Genomic DNA, 17036 nt, shown 5'->3' on the forward strand with positions numbered 1-17036 from the left:
ATATTTTTTATTGGTTAAAATATCGATTTTATTGGTCACATTCACAAATTAACCCAATTAATTGGTCACAGTCACCTACATTATTGGTCATTATACAACTGTGACCCCTACCCAACCTAACCCAAACACAACACTATAACCACCACCATCTGCACCTACATTATTGGTCATTATACAACCCTAACCCCTACCCAACCTAACCCAAACACAGCACTATAACCATCACCATCTGTACCACTTCACTAAGATTTTCCAAGCAATCTACATTGATAAATACATTACCACATTCTGGGAAGCTTTATTACTATTAGTATTTGAAGAAAATCAGCAACTTAAAGCCCCATTTTCCCCAACCCATGATGGAAAATCATTCATATTCATAAAATGAAATTGACATTTACCACTTCTACAACACAACAAAAATATGATTAGAAAATCAACACACAGTAAAAAGTATAAGAGAACAAGAGGGAAGTGGCATACCTCGTTAATCAGCTAGAAAATGCTTCAAAATCTAATAGAAAAGGATTAATTTGTGTGTGGTAAATCTGAGGTCATGGCTTTGGTTTGACGAAGGGAAAAGAAGTAGCGATGCCATGGTGGCGAAAGGAACTCCGCCAATGAGAGAGATGAAGAAAAAGATAGTGAATTTAGCAAAATGTAGATGGAGATATTTCTGCAAAATATTAGCTGGATTATGATTTTTTTTCATAATTAGTAGATTAATTTAATTTATTAATATTATTATTAATATTAAAAGTTTAATTATAACCTGATTTTTGAATAGATTAATTTTAAACCTAATTTTTGTAGTTAAAAGTTAAAAACATGTGTGGATGTAATTTCCACAATTATTAATTTGTCATGTGAGCTTTCATATGTAATTAATTGTATATAAATGCTATCTTAAAGTTAAGCCCGATCTAATAAATAATTAAAGTAATAGGGTTTTGGACATCTAAATAAAGTGTGAGTCTAAGTATGTGTAGTGACCATATTCATTTAGAATTGTATTTCATGCAGACGAAATACATATTGAAACTTTATATAGAGTTGCGGTCCCTAATTCATGTGTAATTTCTCATTCTTTATGTCATTCCATCAACACAAGAATACAAGAGAAAACATATTTAAAAAGAAGATCCAAAACTCACAATCAAAATCAACAATCAAGAATAAAAAACAATAATCAAGAATTAAGAAGAAAGGATTAAAGCAATTAAATTGAAGAGCAAGGCAATTAACATTAAAAGCAAGAAGATAAATAAAGAGGGGATTGCAAGTTAATTTTCAAAATTAAATATTCAAGATACAAAGTCATGGATCAAGGTATACTTTCTTGGCAATTCATTAAGTTTTATAAAGTTTAAGTTTCATAAATATTCAACAAGTGGTATTAAGAAGCAGCTGGTCCTGTCGATACCAGCGTGCATATCGTGCCACAGCAGCAGGAGATGACGCAGCAGTAGGTTTAGGAGGGCACTTGTTTGTGCCATCCAGGTATCCCATCAAATCATATCCAATGAGAATGGTTAGGAAGGTTGCACGCCAGGAGGGATAATTTGAGGATGTGAGTTTGTATGGCAATTGGTTGGAAGTGTTTATGGCAATCAATGAAAGCTCGGAGGAGTCTGAGGTTTGTTGAGCCACTGGAGGAGGAGTGGAATTCACACTGAGGGACGACATGGAGGCTGGGAAAACTTTCTGTTCTCGTGAGAGAAGAATGCTCTGATACCATAAAAGGTTTACACAGATTTGGCAAAAGTGCTTACATATTATTCTAGTAAGTTATTTTTATATAGTACACGGGTTAGCTAAGAAAGGAATATTACAATCAGTTGACAGAATGAATTTTCTATACATATAATTTGATTGACAGAGTAATGCCTGCTAAATATTCCTCTAATCATGTGATTCCCTTATAGAAGTAATGCATTTACCTCAATTGAAGTGGCATCCAAAGCCCAAACCAGTGTAATTGAGATGAGGTACCACGATCTACTACGATCCATTCATGAAACACTAAACCTTTGACTCACAAGGCATCTTACATAGTTTTCCCTCATCCAAGAAATCATTTGTATGAGATCTTTCATACAACTGATTGATTTAATGTCTTTATAGCAGAGATGCCTTCCAGCCACATTGTCAATCTACTTTTCAGATGTCAGACCTAGATCATAGAATGGTTACTTTTTTAGAATCGTTAAATGTCATCCTTACCTTGAATTGCATATGTGACTCCCATGATAGTTATGCGTCGCCATCAAATGAGGTCATGTGTCATTCATCCAACAATTACCATCTTTCTCCTCTAATATAAATCTCAGACCCAGTATCTTTTACATGCTGTGGGAAAAATAAAATGGATCAAGGTAATATATATAATACTATATGAAGTCTATGATCGCAAATAAACAACAAGATAAAAGGCAAAGAATTTATTGACAGGGAAACCTAGTATTTTATTCAATCAACAAATATGGAGAAAACAAATATAATGAATGTGCCAACACAATTATTATATATTTCAATAATACAAAACTTGTGAAAAAAAATATAGTATTTAAATGGTAATCCCAAACCCTAGAAATACCACAAAGATGAAAACAAAATCAAAAGTCACATGGAATAAAGGAAATATATTTTTTCAATAAAAATGAGGGGAACAAAATAAATAATATTTTTCCAATAAAAGCATGTGGAATAAAGGAAACAATATTTTCCTAAATAATCCAATCTAATTTTAGTCGAAAATCCAACAATTTCCACATTTATACAAATTTCGATTCAACGAACCAAACACCAAAATTTCTCCACCTGAAAAAATAAATCCGACTGCAATGAAAAATTTGAACTCTTCACCAAGAATCAAACTTTATCTAACACAAAAATATTCTTTCTCTTCCACAGTATCCAACACGGATGCATGACCCCAAACATCGAGTTCTCCAAAATTCACAAAGAATTAAAAATTACCAAATAGTATCGAAGCACATTCTATATTAAAATCAACTCCCAATGCTTTCATAGAAGACACTTGACTAGTCTCAACACCTTCAAAAACTCTAAAAGCATGTGCAACCGGAGCAGCATTCACGTACCTATCTCTAATGAATCTATCTCTAGCAGTTGAATACAATGGAACTGAATGTAATGGTAGCAAAGCGAAATTATCCAAATCCTCCAAACTTGACTGAGTATTATTTTCCAATATGGACATCAAATGAAACCTTAAAGGTATTGTATCCAACTGAATCTCCACTACGATGCTAAATCTGTACTGACCTTTCTTCACAATTCTGCCTGACATTGCAAAATGTATAACTGGGACATCTTCTGTCCATCCAATACAACACAAACACCATTCTGAACCCTCAAGACTCCACCACCTTCAGAAAACATGTACCCTTTTGCATATAGAGTACTCAACAGAATGAGATTTTTCTTTCAGTCTAGAATATGTTGAATGTGATTAAGCATTTTACATGTTCCATCTCCCAACTTCAATTCCGCTCTACCAATACCAACTAAATGATAAGGTCCGTTGTTACCCATGACAACGATACCTTGCATCACCGTTTTATATGTTTCAAACAAATTTCGATTGGGACACGTATGGAATGCACTAGTTATATCTAAAATCCACTCCTCGTCAAGTTTGGATTTCATATCAAAAATCATCAAAACATTTCCATCACTGAAATAATTCTCGGCTATGTTGGTCTTGTCTGAAGTATTCAATTGCTTCCAATAATTTGCAGTCAAATTATCTTTCTTCGGCCATTTGTAGCAACCTCTATTAATGTGTCATTTCTTCTTATAATAATAACAAACATGATAACTAAAATTTGATCTCGACTTATCCCTTCTCTAATCACTATAAACAACAAGGCATTCTCCATCTTTGGCTTTAGATCCAACTAGATGCTTCATCTTTTCTTTTGAAAATAAGGCATCGTATGCATCTTCAATGGTGAGAGTATCACGACTATCTAAGATAGTGTCTCTGAATGAAATAAACAAAGTGGGTTGCAAACACAATTTGTTTGTCAGAATTTTAGACATGCACAAATACTCCAAACTCAACCACAATGCAGCTGTCATTTTCTCCTTCAAAACGTTTTGAAGAATGTTGCTAGAGAGATGAAAATGAATCGATGAAATTGCCTTTCGATCCTTCCAATGTTTCTCCTCCATCGTTCAAGTTGTGTGCATTTTGTTAGATCCCAACACACTTCCAAAGCTATCTAAATGAGTATAACTCGCTTATTTACTTGTCATAACAAATATCTTGTATTGTGATCTGAGAGCGAAATTCCATGCTTCATGGCAGCCATCAATAACAAAAACCTCGTACAAATCACAACCAATAGTTTAGGTACCACTTGTTAGGTGGTCTTAGTCCTTCTCAAATCCTAAAAGCTATTTCAAGAGTTGAGATTTTTTCTCACACTTATGAACTAACTGCCAGCCCCTTCTATAGATGATGTGGGATAACCTCAACAGATTTCACTTCATTTCAAAGATCGGGAAATGTACCAAAGTACGGGTTAATGGTGTGAAAAGCGGATTAATGGGAAAGTTGAAGGAGTATTTAAAGGCAATTTGTCAACATGAAATAGAGTTTCTGTGGCTTAAAAAAAAAAAAATCTCAGCCTTTACTATTATCTCCTCTGGGGATGTCAAGATCGTGAATACACCAATCGAGTTTGAAACAAAGAGTTTCAACAAAGATTTGTTGAGCTTGGATCCACCAGAATTGTAGCTTTACTGGAAGTCACGGAGATCTAGTAATAGACCAAAAGCAGGTTGTTGAATAAAGGGACAAAGGAAATAACTAGTTAACCAATGAAGCTACGTGACGACAATTCATGTATGAGATAATTGCTAACTACAGTAACTTCCTCGGAACCGTATGCAATAAAATATTTGTCATGAACAGTGGCTTGAATTCTGGTATCAAGAAATGCTCTGCAAAACCAAATTCTCACTAGCCATCACATAGTACAGAAACCATTTGTACAGTGAATATAGATAGCATATAGGTTGTGAAATTAGGATTGCATGGCCTGTGAGATTAAGTGGAAATGAGATAGAAAAATCACAAAGGAAAAAGAAAATGTAAAAAAACCCTTAAAAAAATATTAAAAATGAAAACTAAGAATCAAAATTAACCTTTGAATACTTATTAACATTTTTTCATGATCTTCAAAAAATTGAAGTATGCTTCCAAGGGTTTATTTATTGGGATGTGAATTTCTAAGCTGTAGACAAATTTTAACTCGATTGTCACCAGGGACGGAGCCAGAATTTTTGTATTGTGAGTTAAAAACAATATAACATTAATGAAAATAAATCAATATATTACTACAGTTGTAGCTTCTACTTCGACATCCTATAAAAACACTTTCTAGCAGTACCCAAATCGCCACATTTGGCATACATATCAAACAAAGCAATGTCAATCATGATACATGGTCCCAGACAGTACCTAACAACAAAGTTATGAAACCACTTCCCCTACTGGTTAGCCCGAATGAAAGCACAACCTTGAAGAAGGGAGATAATGATTATTTAATCCGAATTATGGCGTGCTATTCTCATTTCATTAAAGAGATAAGAATCTTATTTAAATTCCCATTCTGTACATATCCAGAAACTATTTCATTCTAGGTGAAAATATCTCTTTCATTCGTCGTACTGATAACATCATAACTCTGCTTTAAACGGCCACATTTTCCATACATAATAACAAGAGAATTATATGAAGGAATGTCTGTTACCATTCCCTGCTTTAACATGTAGCAATGTACAGAAATCCCTAGTCTGATGGTGCCCAATTGCCCACAGGCTGCAAGAACACAGGCCATAGTTCCAACTCCCAATTTTTCTAAATTTTTCTTGGAGGTTGATTAGGATTCGGAGAATTGATTCTTAGTGATTTGTTGTAGTGAACAATCATTTTATAGAGTTACCCCACCAAAAATTTCTATCATTTTTGCACTTATATATTTTTCAATTGACTGGTGCAAAACACTAATCTAATCGAGACTAACATATTCTTATTAGTTTGTCGTACAATTGTCAACTTTATTAATTATAGTACTCCAACTCTAATTATTATTTAATCAATACTTTTAATATGATCGTAAGATAGTGGTTAATCTCACAATATTAATTGAAATTCGACTCTTCATTAAATTTTAGACATATCGAATTGATCATTTAAATTTAATAGGTGCTAAATTCTATATTGGAATGTCTAACTTTATTTTAAAATACAAGTTTTAGAAGCATATACAATTTTTATGCCAAAAATATTTGATCAACACTACATATCAACTTTTTTTATATAATTATTTTCATAAAGATTACAACACTGAAATGCTTTTTTTCTTGTATTGTTTACTCTGTTTTCTTGATGAATCATTTGTACTTGTACATTTAGTAACTCCACTAGCAATACTCAACCAATTTATTAAACATGAACTATAGAGCATATCCAATCAAAGTTTACTACTTCGACACTCGATATAGAAATTAATTAATTCGACACAAAAATAATAAACTTGATATAAATTATCAACACATTGCATATTTATGGGACCAGCCCTAGGCCATTGATTCATACTTGGCTCTATCAGTTTTATACATGTGAGCAATTTCTGGAACCAATGGATCATCTAGGTTCGGGTCGGTCAGCAACGAACATATCGAAAGTAAAACTACACCAAACAAACAATATTTGCACTTAGAAACAATTTTAACAAAAACACTACATTATTAATTTCCATTAAATTCATAAATTTTCACATGTCTAATTTTCCGTGAAGGCCATGTGACAATCATAACAAAGATTTGAACAATTTTGATGATAATGAATGATTTATTGGATGGTATCGGGCCTCTCTCACCCTAAAAGCTAGCTCAAAAATTGAGGTTTTCCCTCACACTTAGAAACTGAATATCAATTTCATCCATAATCAATATGGGACAACCTCAACAATCCCCCCCTCCCCCCACTTCAGGCTTTGCGGGAGACCAAACAATCTCCCCCTCACACAAACCCGTATTTCGACGATTGTTGGGTCAGAGACTTGTTGATAAACCGGGCTTTGATACCAGTATTGGGTGGTATTGGGCCTTTCTCACCCCAAAAACCAACTCAAGAGATTAGGCTTTCTCTCACACTTGTAAATTAAATACTAACCTCATCCACAATCGATGTGGAACAACCTTAACATGATTGTACAATTATAAAGAAGCATGGGACAAGAATATTACATTTGATATGGTGAGAGCGGGGCTCCACTGATCCTTTAGAATATCCAAGCAAATATTACCATTATTATTTATATTTGGATGGAAAACTTTTGTCCTGAAGGCAACTATTTTAATTTGGAATGAAAAACTTTTTTCCTGAAGGCAACCTGCTCATCAATTTGTATCAATATTTTTTTTCTTTTTAATAATTAATAACTAAATGAAGAAAATAAATTAATTTGATTTTTAATTTAGATATGTACCTTGGGAGGTTTAAAAGGATAATCAGGTGGGAAATGGATGGTAACTTGGAAAACACCTCCTGCATATGGATTCTCATTTGGCCCAATTATGGTTGCTTGCCAGTGAAACATATCTTGTGCCACCGAACCTGGATTTAATATTAAAAATAAAGAAATAGGAATATATCGACTCCGACTGTTGTACATGGATATGTCGATGAGAGATGTGATCTAGTTTTGGACCTATATTATATACTACGACCTGTATGATGATGAGAAATTGAGTTCTTGACTGACATATGGTGAGGCTTAACATGAAAATGACACACCATTTGAACTTTATCTCCCAACTTTTTGGGCGGATTTATTTTTCAACGTTGTCCTCTTATTGATGGGAGGTCATGTAACGATCTAGGTCTCGTGTCCAAGTCACTAATTTATGTACTATTTATTTTGAGAGAGTGTAAATCCATTTTAATCTTCATTGATTTCTATCGTGTTCCCTGAAATTGGAAATCAAGACCTTTGCCATACGAGATATTTAAAATGGGTTTAGACTTTCTCAAAGCGGACAACATGTAATATTATTAGCGCAATTAGCACTAGAATTCAACTTAAGTCACTCATAAGAAAGATGTCTTGAATTTGAATCTTGTGGGATAGAAATCTGTGAGGGTAAGATGGCTTAGGCTCTCTCAAAATAAACAGTACATACGATATAACGGTTTGGACGCGAAGCTCAAGTTGTTGTAGGTCACGCTATAACCAAGATTGTATTTTGGTTTATTTGTATAATTAATAAGTGTCCTAGCTGTGATGGTTTGATTTTAGAAGAAAAATAAAAATGTAGGGAATACTATTGTACATAAATTAAGGGAAAGACGAACGTAATAAAAGAAATTTCAAAATTGACGTGATCTTGACAAACTGTGTCAAAATCTAAAAGGACTTGTTATTGACCTTCAAACTTTAGTTAGTTTCGAGCTTCAATTAGATGAACCATGAAAAATAAGGTTAAAGGTAAGTTGGGGGAAGTAATAGGTACCTGCACTGCAGGAAGTAGGAGGGTCTTTTTGCAATTCCCTGAGGTCTTTGAGAATTCTCCTTGATGCCATTTTGATTGGAGGAAGGAAGCAGCTGAACTTGAATTCTAGGACACTTTCTCATGGAAGAAATGAGGTGCTATATATATAGAAAAATTGAGAGAGAGAGAGAGAGAGAGAGAGATTCAATGAACTTTCTTATCAAGTGGGCACAGAACAGATTCCAATGAAAAAAAAGGTAGGAGCCAACAATTTTCCAATATGCTCCCAACATGAACAATAGTCTTAGTCTACTGGTTTATTCTTCATTTGGTCTTAAAGATCTTTAAAAACATTGGTCAGTCATCTACTTTATTGTCGAATTTTATTCAACCTTTGTTCGTCAACCATTCTACCACATTATTTTTTCTAGAGTACTCATTTTCAACCACACATTCTTCATTAAAATAATATTACACAAATCAAAAACTTTTCATTCTTTTTTAACCACACATTTCAACATCAATCACTATTTCATAATACACTTTTTGAAATTAAAGTGGCATAAATAGGCTCTCAGTATTATGTCCTAATCATGTTAAATTGGATAAAGAAAAGCAAAAAAGCCATCAATTCACTTCAAACTTTGTACATAGTGGAAAATCTAGCTTTTCGTGAAAGGATTCGTAATGGATTTTCGCCTCTGCGACCAACTGTCAGCCTCACCCCATTTCTTGAAATTGACAAAAAGAGATGCGATTGATAAGAAGCAATGGTCAATTTTGACTTTCAAGCGTCTAATTGCCTCTAATAAGGGAATCTTATCTTTTACTATTTCAACGTACAGAATAAAAATAGATATTAATAATAAGGCGGGTAGGTAGCTTGATATTAATAATAAGGTAGGTAGGTAGTTCGAATGTAGTATATAATCATGGGACACGCAAATGTTCTCATAATTTCTTTCGAGTGAGATCGAACCCATTTGATTACCTATTTTGATCATTCTACATATGGCAAATGCATGTTTGGTGGTCGTGGACAGTCGAATCACTGTTTTTAGCAGAAACGAAATAATTATCGTTTTATTTTAACTGAAACGATAAATATGTAGTTTTAGTTATGATTTAAACTAAAACGATATCAACTCGTCAAACTTGTGCTAAAACGATAATGATATTAATATGCATCAAAATCACAAGTAAAGTAAAGACATTCATATCGTTTTAGTACAAATTTGACGAGTTGGAAATCATTTCAATACAAATCACAATTACAACGATATAGATATTGTTACTTTTCATATAAAACGATAATGGTATCGTTCTGGCAAAAAACAACAATTCGACCGTCCACGGGCACCCGTCGTGCCTTCAATATAAATGGGACAATCAAAAGAGGTCATCAAGTGGATTGATGCTACTCGAATGGCTTAGAAAGAGTGAACAAAGATACTTTCTGCTGGAATAGTTCGAAAGTTGTATGCAATCATGGAAACACAAATGTTCCCATAGTTTCTTTCCAATGAGATCGAATCCACTTGATTGCCTATTTTGATCATCTTATATATGTCAGATGTATGTCTGGTGGTTGTGGACAGTCGAATCGTTGTTTTAGCAGAAATCATATAATTGTCGTTTTACTTTAACTGAAACGATATATATGTAGTTTTTGTTATGATTTAAACTAAAATGATATTAGCGTTGTCAACTTGTACTGAAACGATAATGATATCATTATGCATCAAAATCACAAGTAAAATAATGACATTCATATCATTTTAGTACAAATTTGATGAGTTAAAAATTGTTTCAATACAAATCACAATTACAACGATATAGATATCGTTTCTTTTCATATAAAATGATAATGGTATTGTTCTGGCTAAAAACAATAATTCGACCGTCCACAAGCACCCTCATGCCTTCAACATAAGTGGGACGATCGAAAGAGGTCATCAAGTGGGTTGATACCACTCAAATGGCTTAGAAAGAGCGAACGAAAATACTTTCTGCCGAAATAGTTTGAAGGTGGTATACAATCATGGGAACACAAATGTTCCCATAGTTTCTTTTGAATGAGATCGAACCCACTTGATTGCCTATTTTGATCATCTTACATATTTTAGATGCATGTCTGGTGGTTGTGGACAATCGAATCGTTGTTTTTAGCAGAAACGATAAAATTATCGTTTTACTTTAATTGAAACGATAAATATGTAGTTTTAGTTTTGATTTAAACTAAAACGATATCAACGTCATCGAACTTGTACTGAAACGATAATAATATCATTATGGATCAAAATCACAAGTAAAGTAATGATATTCATATCGTTTTAGTACAAATTTGACGAATTTGAAATCGTTTCAATTCAAAGTACAATTACAACGATATAGATATCATTTCTTTTCATATAAAATGATAATGGTATCGTTTTAGCTAAAAACAATTATTCGATCATTCACGATCACCCGTCATGCCTTCAACATACGTAGAATGATCAAAAGAGGTCATCAAATGGGTTGATACCGCTCGAATAGCTTAGAAAGAGCCAACGAAGATACTTTCTGTCGGAATCAAAGGTCTTATATAATCATGAGAACACAAATGTTCCCATAGTTTCTTTCGAGTGAGATCGAACCCACTTGATTATCTATTTCGATCATTTTACATATGTCTGGTGGTTTACTACCAACCCAATCAAGAAAAAGCACAGTTCCTATGGCATTTCTTTCAAGTTTGTTGAAATTTGCAATAGCAGCATCAGCATCAACATCTTGTAGATCTGATTTGGAGAGGCGGATTGGCCAGCAACTGGACCAAGCTATTATTGAAGACATTCTTATTCCTGCAAATCTGAACGGAAACAATCACTGCCCGTTGTATGACACAGATTCAGTCCTGAGGATTTTCTCTATTTTCTTAAATCTTGATGAGGATGATGAAGAGGATAATCATCCAAGGGATGAAAGTGAGATGGTTAATGACTTTGACATCCTTGGATCCCCAAAGCAAAGCTCGATAATTAAGGTGTCGAAACTCTTGGACAATTATCATGCGGAAGTAGCATTGGATTCAAACTTGACTCCATCAAAGTTCATAGCACTAGCAGAATTACTTCCAGACCATGCTTGTATGGTCTATGATGGACTATATCGAGCTGTAGATATCTTTCTCAAGGTGAGATGAATAACTCTTTCAATCTCAAACAATAAATAGCTATAAGCAGGTTCAAGCTTTTCAAATTATTGGATAGGCTGCCTAGGGACGTTGCCCATGCTAGCCTTAATAAAATAAATTATGTCTTTTGGCTATGTGCATTTTGCAATTTTCATAGAGCTTTCTATCTGCAAACTGAAGAAAAGCGTCCAACATGAGCCCGAAAGAGGCGACAGGTTTGTGGCTGAGACTTAATAATTTTTTTTGAAAGATATGGATGATATGGATGCTTTTTGGTAATTACCTAATTACAAACACCTTGCCTTGATTTTCAAAATTTTAGAAACCTTCCATGAAGTTTGCTTTTGATAACATAATCTTCTTGTAAGCAAAAGGTAAATATACATTTCTCACTTTACCTTCTGTACCATTTTGAAATTATTATTTTATTATATATTTTTTTCTTTCTTAGTATTGATCAAGATGTACCTCCTTCATGTTTTTGATTTAGAAATGAGAAAGGTAATTGAAATAACAATGAAACAACCTTTCGACTTCCTTATGGAACAAGGCTCCATCTGGTGTGAGAACTAGTAGAGGTGGGTAAAACTTTACAGATCCCGCCAAAACCAACCAAACCAAACTGAACCGATTTGGGCCGATTTTTTTCAATTTTTAGGTGATGATTCAGGTTATAGGTTGTTTAGGCGGGTGGGTCGAATTGAGTTGGTGATGGAAAAGCTACCTACAGATGCTTTATACCCAATCATTCTAGATAACACTTGCATCTTTTGTCTCACCCCTCCGAAAGAATATTTTTTTATAGACACACAAGAGCCGCAAGAGCGGTATCAAATCGAGGCAAACACTGAATACTAGATACGACCTCGATAGTAAAGTAATACTGTGATGGAATGGTGAAAAGAGCCCCATTGGGAATTAACCCATCAAAATCGATACAACCTGCCCAATTGACTCGGTTTGTCAAAAAGAAAAAAATTAAAATTAAAAAAAAGGAACGAAAATCACACAACAGAAGTCCTAAACTTAAACCGAGTCTCTCATTCTCTTTTGCTCTTCCCCAAAATCGTGAATGCTGACCTTCATTTTTCAGTTGCCGACGTTGGTCATCAATTGTCCATTGATAGTCAGTACTAATTGTCCTCCAATGTCCGACTAAATCCCGTTTGAAGTTGATGTTAATAGTTATAGCCAATAAGTTTCTTTTTTTATTCCCACAGTTTTCTTTGTTTGCTCCATTTTTCAAGATTTCGTTGTTAGATTGCATTAAATTCCTTATAGATGGTTTTTGCTATTTTAATTTCATTATATTCAAGTAATTCACAGAATGTTGAATGTTGGATAGTTTAATTTTTCTTAGATTACTCCCAGATTTTATTATCTTATAATGTTTGAATAATTTGAAGATACAATTGTTTGCTTGAGAATGTTTTATCTTATTATTTTAGGGTGAAATGGAGTAATCTTTAAGGAATTATCTATCTCTTTTGCTGCTACATTTTTTGCAGCTAGTGCAGTTTGACATTTATTTCATTTGTTATACAAGCTCTCCCTTCTAGTTTTGCATTTTTTGCAATTAGTATCAATTGCATCACTTTGAAGTGAATATTATTTCAAAGAATTGGTCATATATTTGTATCTCAAAGTTGATTTGATTACTCTATCAAAGGAAAATTACTTGAAATGGACTGTGTTTTTTATTCTTGTTCATTTGGTTTTGTGTGGTACTTGTGACTTGGATATTTACAGTTTTGAATGGGTATTTGGATGATTGTTTTGAAGAAATTTTATTTATGGTTTTTATTGTCCAACAGATCTTTTTGGTCTAAAATCTAAACTGACCAACCCAACTCGACCGAAACTTAATTGGGTTGGGTTGATTTTAGATCAAATCGACCATGTTATGTTGGGTTTGAGTTGGGTAAAAGACCGACTCAACCCAACCTATGCCCATTTCTAAGAATTAGTGATTTTAAGTAGGGATGTCAATGAACCGAGCCGAACCTTGAGGCTGGCTTGACTGGAATAAAAATGTTTCAAATTTTTTTGACCCAAGTCAAGACGAGCTTTTGCTCAGCCAAAAATCTAGTCTTGATCCAAGCTTTCGAATTGGGCCTTATCGAGTCAAGCCAAGTATTTTTTTAATAAAACATAGGGAGCTACTTGGCTACTTGTAAAAGGCGGCAACATGTTGCCTATTTGCAGGCAGTAACACGTTGTTTGTAACAAGAGTTGTTGCCTTTTGCACGTAGATAAGTAGCTTATTTTTTTTTCTCTCTTTTAAGGGTTGGCTCATTGTGGGTCAAAAATGGCCCATGACACAAGCCAGCACGTGTCTTGGTTGGCTCGAGCTAAAGCTTATTCTAGTTCGAGCCACGGGTGGCTCGAGCCTACAAGCCGAATTGACATAAATTTTGTAATATACAAATAGAGAATACTGGAGAGAAATTCTCAAAAAGGTCCCTTATACCTAGAGATGTAAATTTGACTTGCCAGCTCAAGCGGCCAGTGGCTCGGCCCGGGAAAAGCTCAAGCTGGCCTGACCCATGCCTATTAAGGCAGCTATTGTGGCTGCTTTAACAGGCTTTATGTCCATCATTAAATTTGAATATTTGAATTTCAAACTTAGTTAAAATGATTATATTTTTTTGCTATTCATATCAGTTTTTTAATCAATTTAAGTTTTAATTTACAGTATTTTAGTTTCAACATCAATCTCCAATTTCTTTATTCTAATATTTAGTTTCTTTAACTCTAATACTCAGTTTTTTTTTTGTTATAATAACCATATAATATAGATGGACTATTTGTTTCAAGAAAAATTGTACGCGAAATATTTTATTCATATATAATTTTAACTCCACCTAAATTGATTGTAGTCCGTCCCAAACTCAAAAAAATGAGGAGCGTTGTAATTTTATTTAATTTATAATTTGAATAAATTGTACAAATAAATTTTTTTTTAAAAATGTTAGAAATGTCGTGAAGTTTAGAAAAAATTGAGTCAGCTCTGCTCGGGAGAAAGCTCAGGTCGAGCCTAGATTTTTGGGCGAGCAAAAACTTGGCTCAGCCAGGGCATAAAGAAGATCGCACCATTTTACTCTAGTTGAGCCTTGAGTTTCGGTTCTCGAGTCGACTCGACTCATTAACATCCCTACTCATACCCAGTATGCCTTGGGTATTTATTGGTGACTCTTCGACCATGCAACTGCTAAGTGAGTTTTGACTTAACTTGGCTTGGCTCGATAAGGCTCGAGCCTAGATTTTTTGGGCAGGCAAAAGTTCAGCTTGGCTCGGGCTCGAAAAAGCTCATATTATTTTACTCAAGCTGAGCCCTAGCCTCGAGTTTCGGCTTGCGAGTCGATTCAACTCGACTCGTTGACAACCCTACTTATACTTGGTATGTCTTGGGTATTTATAGGTGACTTTTCAATCATGCAACAAGGAAGCGATTTTTCCGCCCATATGTATGGCGATTACCTTCCATTTATATGTATAATAGTTACCTCTCATCCATGTATATAGCAGTACTTGTATATATAACGGTTATTTCTCATCTAAAGATTACTTCCACTCATCAAGCAGTTAACAAAATTTGAGGTAGTCATTATGCAGTTTTTCATCTATGAGAAGAATATCCGAACAATTGAGAAATAGAGTGGTAGATCGAGCTTCCTAGTGATCGACCATCTAGTGGTCGGTCGATCATAGTGGTAGTTAATGAACAATTGTGGTAGTCGATCAATTGAATTGGCAGTCGGTAGGTCATCATGGTAGTCGGTAAACTATCTGGCAGTTAGGTGATTGATTGAAGTCAAAAGGTCATCGCGGTAGTCAGTTTATCATTGTGGTAGCCGGTCAACCATCTAATAGTTGGCCAGTCAATTGACTAACGTGGTGTCGGTAGGTCATCACGATAGTCGGTTGATCATCGCGATAGTTATTCGATTGACATGGTCTACGTAGGTCATTGTGGTAGTCGATCGACCATCGTAATAGTCGATCGACCGACATGGTATCAGTAGCTCATCGTGATAGTCAATCAACCATCTTGGAAGTTAGTCAATCGAAGTGGTGTCGGTAAGTCATTACGGTAGTCAGTCAACTAACGTAGTGTCAGTAGATCATCACGATAGTTGGTAGACCATCGAGGTAACCGGTCGACTGATAGGTGTCAGTGAGTATCGAGGTAATCGGTCGACCATTGTGGTAGTCAGTCGACTATCGCGGTAGTCGATAGATCAGTGTTAATTGGGAAATTATAGTGGTAGTCGAGCAATTGCTTTCATTTGATTTGCCATCGTAGTCTGCTATTTATATCACATAGTACCAGTAATGAAACACAGAACAAATAAGCATGGAAACATTGTCAATGAGTTCACCGATGTTCTCCGAGTTGATTGCTTTCGTTTGATTGGCCATCAATTTTCTAAACTGCGAATTCTTGACATGTCCCATAATGAGTTCACTAGTGTTATTTGAGTTGAATTTTTAGATAATTTCAAAGCCATGATGAATGTGAGTGATAATGAAACTGGTCTTCATATTCTTTCGACTGTTTTGCTGAAGGTGTACGAGTATGAGTTGTGGAGTATCCGAAGCGCCTATACAAACATCGATCTATCAAACAACAAAATTTTCAAGAAGATAGTCCAATTTCTCTAGGAAAGATCACGGGCCTTCACACTCTAAACTTAGCTTATAATAGTTTCATACATCATATCGCATCAATAGAAAATTTGACTTCACTTGAATCATTGGACCTTTGCTCAAATTAATTGGTAGGAGAGATTCTTTGGCAATACACAAAGTTGACTTTTTGTTATTCCTTAACCTTTCATACAATCATTTTGTTGGTCCCTTACCTTAGTAAGGGCAGCTTCTTACATTTAATAACAGTTTATATATTGTCAACCTAGAATTATGTGGATTGCTATTGACAAATATTTGTGGAAATGATGAACCAAAACTGAAGCTTTCAATGTTACGACATAGAAGGATGATGATTTCAATATCTTAGATGAATTTACCTAGCAAGCTATTGTTATGGGGTATAGATGTGGAATGTTATTTGGACTTTCAGTAGGTGACAACAATGACAACAGTTCAAAGTAGTTGTCGGTGGGTTACTGTTTGATTTAGGTTCTCCTGTGTTTATTTTAGAGAGGATTGAGTGGCTATCATTGATGATTGTGTTCGACTCGTCGAGATGCAAGTGGTGATGGAATAAGGTTCGGAGAGACAACTTCAGACCAAACTTTCCATGATGATTTTATTTTTTTACTTGCACTAAACAACTGTTGAGTTTTCCCTTCTTCCCATCTGT

The 17036-nt window shown here is 34.5% G+C and overlaps 2 protein-coding genes across 2 annotated transcripts; one reads left to right on the forward strand and one right to left on the reverse strand.

Annotated features, from left to right (window-relative positions):
* Nucleotides 1-1383: 1383 nt before the first annotated feature.
* On the reverse strand, nt 1384-8623 carry LOC111379475 (ubiquitin-conjugating enzyme E2 32-like). The gene is made up of 3 exons (XM_023002844.1): nt 8554-8623; nt 7530-7657; nt 1384-1728 (listed from the first exon to the last, which is right to left on the reverse strand). Exons 1-3 carry the CDS (start codon nt 8621-8623, stop codon nt 1384-1386), a joined length of 543 nt encoding a protein of 180 aa, XP_022858612.1.
* Nucleotides 8624-11191: 2568 nt separating this feature from the next.
* Nucleotides 11192-11795, forward strand: LOC111379476 (BTB/POZ domain-containing protein At1g03010-like). Its single transcript, XM_023002846.1, has one exon. It carries the CDS (start codon nt 11204-11206, stop codon nt 11717-11719), a length of 516 nt encoding a protein of 171 aa, XP_022858614.1. The 5' UTR covers nt 11192-11203; the 3' UTR covers nt 11720-11795.
* Nucleotides 11796-17036: the final 5241 nt, after the last annotated feature.

The sequence above is a fragment of the Olea europaea genome, unplaced genomic scaffold (assembly GCF_002742605.1).
Source record: "Olea europaea var. sylvestris unplaced genomic scaffold, O_europaea_v1 scaffold1994, whole genome shotgun sequence".
Taxonomy (NCBI): domain Eukaryota; kingdom Viridiplantae; phylum Streptophyta; class Magnoliopsida; order Lamiales; family Oleaceae; genus Olea; species Olea europaea.